This window comes from Sardina pilchardus, chromosome 16, assembly GCF_963854185.1.
Source record: "Sardina pilchardus chromosome 16, fSarPil1.1, whole genome shotgun sequence".
In the NCBI taxonomy this organism is placed as follows: domain Eukaryota; kingdom Metazoa; phylum Chordata; class Actinopteri; order Clupeiformes; family Clupeidae; genus Sardina; species Sardina pilchardus.
In genome coordinates this window covers 922,032-926,191 of record NC_085009.1, presented here as the reverse complement: position 1 = coordinate 926,191, position 4,160 = coordinate 922,032, and the positions used below count along the sequence as shown (strand labels likewise).

Here is a 4,160-nt window from a genome sequence, read left to right as displayed (position 1 = left end):
TCTGCTGCCGTCTGTGTTGAAGCTGAGGCAGAGCACCAGGTCTGAGTGGACGGCAATCACGCGCACTGGCCGCCGACACACACACCCTGCCCCGTCCAGCCGCCATATCAGAACCTACACACACACACACACACACACACACACACACACACACACACACACACACACACACACACACACACACACACACACAAGGAGAGTCTTATTTTGTGAAGAAAGGCAGATTGTTTGCACTGCAGCTGCTCTACTATAGCTGGGTCTCCAGACATGTGACAGAGAGAGGAGAGCCCAGCTTTACCTTGTAGTCATAGGCTGAGCTGAGCAGGATGTCTTTGGCGATTGGGTGCCACTCGATAAGCCCCACCCGACGGGTGTGTCCTCGCAAGTCCTTCACGGGCCTGACAATGTTCTCTCTTAAACCCTGAGGTGGGATATTCCACACCTTTACCTGTAACACAGAGAGAGAGAGAGAGAGAGAGAGAGAGAGAGATGTTACTGTAATATGATCATGTCTTTGTTCATATTCTGAGGTAGTGAAGCACTACCAATATAAGCCATATCCTATACCTAAAGCACATCAAATACATACAAAACCTATACCATGTATACGCAATAATGCATACAAGGGAAATATGTTTGGAGGGTGCAAGTGTCTGCTTAAATGTCTGTAAGTGTGTGCTATGTAGCATGAGGTATGTGTGTTATACAGTATGTATAGTGTAGGGAGTGTGTGTTTCATCTTCTCTACTGTGTGTATATGCACCGTGCAGTCTTCTGAGCAGGACGCAATGCGCAGGTCACTGAAAGGGTCCCAGCGCACATCCAACACCCGGCCGTGATGACCACACACACGACAGTGCTGAGGGTCCACGCGGCCTCTCTTTGGGAGACAGAGAGAGAGAGAGAGAGAGAGAGAGAGAGAGACAGTTGTGTGTTTCTTATGACCCTCACAAGTGAACACAACAGACAGACAGACAGACAGAATGGTAGACAAAAGGCAATGGCAATGGGCACATCATCCTGTAATGTCAATGGGCACATCATCTAGGACAGAAGAGCATAAGCATCAGCACAACTCTTATTGGGTGGCATCGCTGTACCGCCCAAAGGCAGACTAAAGGTGTTGCGTGCTGCTGCCTGCTGTGTGTGTGTGTGCATGCGTACATGTGTGAGAGTGCGGCTTGTGGGTGTGTGGGTGTGTGTGGGTGTGTGTGTTTGTGTGTGTGTGTGTGTGTGTGTGTGTGTGAGTGGGTGGCTTGTGTGTGTGTGTGTGTGTGTGTGTGTGTGTGAGTGGGTGGCTTGTGGGTGTATGAGTGTGTGTGATCCCACAGAGCACAGTGAGTGTTAGTGAGCAAGAGTTTCTCTGCTTTCCATCGAGAGAAAGGAAAGAGAATCGGTTCTCTTCAATAATCTCATCTCCATTCTGTTCCAGTTAAGGATGTTAAGAGTAACAGACCTTAGCTAGCGTACAGAACACATTCTGTGCCTCTGAATACATTCATTTATAACAAAACCATGTAACACTATAAAGCCCTTTGTCCACCATAAACACAAATACATTAGGATTCTGGCTATGAAACCCTGAAGACAACATATCGTTCCATCTTCAGAAAACAAAATGGTTCATTCCTGTGGTGCAGTGAATTGATTTCTGTGTATTTCATTTTGTGGACAAAAAGTTGAATTTTGTCCATGTTACAGACATCCTGAGCCAATATGTTTACTTTTCATTATTCTAGTCCAGCTCCGCTATATTATAGAGAGTAGAAAAGTGATACTACACAGCAGTGAGAGCTGCAGCACAGATCAGTCACACAGGAAATAAGGTCTGATACACTTGATGACCCATGCATCCACTACAGGTTTTCACTTTAGTTTTGTGTGTGTGTGTGTGTGTGTGTGTGTGTGTGTGTCTGTGCGTGCGTGCGTGCATGCGCGTACATATTGTCGCCTTAGCAATAGATAGACTCTTCTACTTAACTTCCCTGTATTGAGCAAGAGAGAGAGAGTAGTTTAGTGTGTGTGTGTGTGTGTGTGTGTGTGTGTGTGTGTGTGTGTGTGTGTGTGTGTGTGTGTGTGTGTATGTATTGGTGTGTGCATGGTGATGACTGACTGTTGAAATCTCAGAGGTCAAAGGTCATTAGTGCTGTCTTGGTTATGGGCATGCTCACTTGACATGAAGATCAACAGGAAACAAGTGCCAGAGAGGACAGAGAAGACAGGACAGAGCTCACATGAAATCAAGTGAAACTGGACCTTCCTCTTTATGAATATGACCTCACCATCAGATAGCAGGCTTGTGCAGGGGGTTATAAATACACATGTGTGTGTGTGTGTGTGTGTGTGTGTGTGTGTGTGTGTGTGTGTGTGTGTGTGTGTGTGTGTGTGTGTGTGTGTGTGTGTGTGTGTGTGTGTGTGTGTGATTGTGAGTGTCATCTCACGTGATAGATGGAGATGACTAAGAAGGCCCCACCGCCGGCGCATTCTGTCACGACGGCAATGAAGCGTGGATTGACGGCACAGAATGCGTTGTCATGGACACTGTGCGTGATTGGCAGGCCAGTGTAGCAGTTCTCACGGGAGGCGGGCTTTGCAAACACATGACGGAACTTTGAGCTGTGATAGGGCGGCTGCCATGACATCTGTCCATCAAATGAGAAGAGAATGGGACATTATGGACATACGGAAGGGCATACTATCTCTCTCTCTCTCTCTCTCATGCGCACACACACACACACACACACACACACACACACACAGTCAGTGGTTATGAACACCCATACTGTAGATTCATTGTCACTAACCTAATCTTGCCTCTTGAAGAATACACCTGTTCTGTCCTGTCATCTTGCTAGTACTGATTCTCAACATAATCAAAAAAGACCAGAAGTCAAACACTCCAAAGAAACTCCACAGTTTCTCTCAGCTCCGTTTTCACTGCGCTGACAAATTGACTGGGTCTGGTTCTGATAGGCTAATCTCCAACGGTTCAATCCCACAATGCAGTGCGGGCCCATGTCTCCCTAAATGGCAGCTGTAGGATGTATAGAGATGCTGAGGCTCCTTTAGCGCTGACGGCGCTGTTCTGTGATGTCAGCCACGGGTCTGATGTCGTCCCTGTGGCCTGTTTCTTGATAGCAGCTTCATTCTTCACAGCTCTTGTGTTGATACCAGACAGAGGAGCCTTCAGCCACAGCTCTCCTGCTTTGTGTATGAGCACAATGGCTGTCCTCCTGAATCATTGAGGAGCCAGCGGTGTGCTGAATTATTCAGCCTGCTCAAATATTCCCTTACCTGATGAGCCATCATGACACTTGCCTTTTCACCTTCACATGCACTCAGAGGCATGACCTAGTACAACACATGTACACACATCTCACTGACAACACAATGTAGAGGAGCACACACATACACACACACACATGCACGCATGCACACACACACACACACACACACATTCAACATTCATATGTAGCATGTTTTAAGAATTCCTTAATTCACAATGCAACACATATGAGGTGTCTGTAAATAAACACAAACCAAATGACACACACACACACACACACCATACGCACACCATCTCAAGTTCAAAACTAAACACCTTTCACTGAATGGGAAATGGTTGTCGATGAATGCTAAAGTGGGATAGTTTAAGTTAGTCAGTTAGTTTGTTCCAGTTGTGGCGTTCAGACAAGATGCGTACAAAGTCTGTGCTGTTGCAGCCACTGTGTGCCAGTTGCTAAAGCTTTTGTCACATCACTAAAAACCTCCTATAGACAATGACCGCATGCTTGGCAACATATCAACAGCATTGTAAAAAACACATATACACATAATACACACATATTCTTACCTTAGGGGTGATCTTGGCTGTGACGAGAAGCATACACACACATATACACACATGACCACTGCCTCAAGAGATGAATGAATTCTCCCTGCCTTGCAACATGACTCTGTGTGTGTGTGTGTGTGTGTACTGAATGGTGATCAAGATATCAAGGGTCATGTGTGTGTGTGTGTGTGTGTGTGTGTGTGTGTCTTTCATTCATAGCTTATGCCAGTGAAGTGTGTCGAGAGAGAGAGAGAGAGGGAGAGAGAGAGAAGGCTAAATTGATAATTCTACAACTCTGGATACAATGAACACAGTTAAAAATGGA

General features: G+C 46.1%; 1 protein-coding gene across 1 annotated transcript in view; it reads right to left on the bottom strand.

Moving 5' to 3' along the window:
• coro2ab (coronin 2Ab) overlaps positions 1-2,642 on the bottom strand; it is a 5,532-nt gene extending 2,890 nt beyond the window's left edge. Inside the window, exons 1-4 of the mRNA XM_062517188.1 lie at positions 2,442-2,642; positions 764-880; positions 299-448; positions 1-114 (exon numbers count right to left, since the gene is read on the bottom strand). The exon at positions 1-114 is cut by the window's left edge and continues 66 nt beyond it. Coding sequence (XP_062373172.1) covers positions 1-114; positions 299-448; positions 764-880; positions 2,442-2,642 — 582 coding nt within the window. The remainder of the gene's footprint in view (positions 115-298; positions 449-763; positions 881-2,441) is intronic.
• Between the last annotated feature and the right edge of the window lie 1,518 nt (positions 2,643-4,160).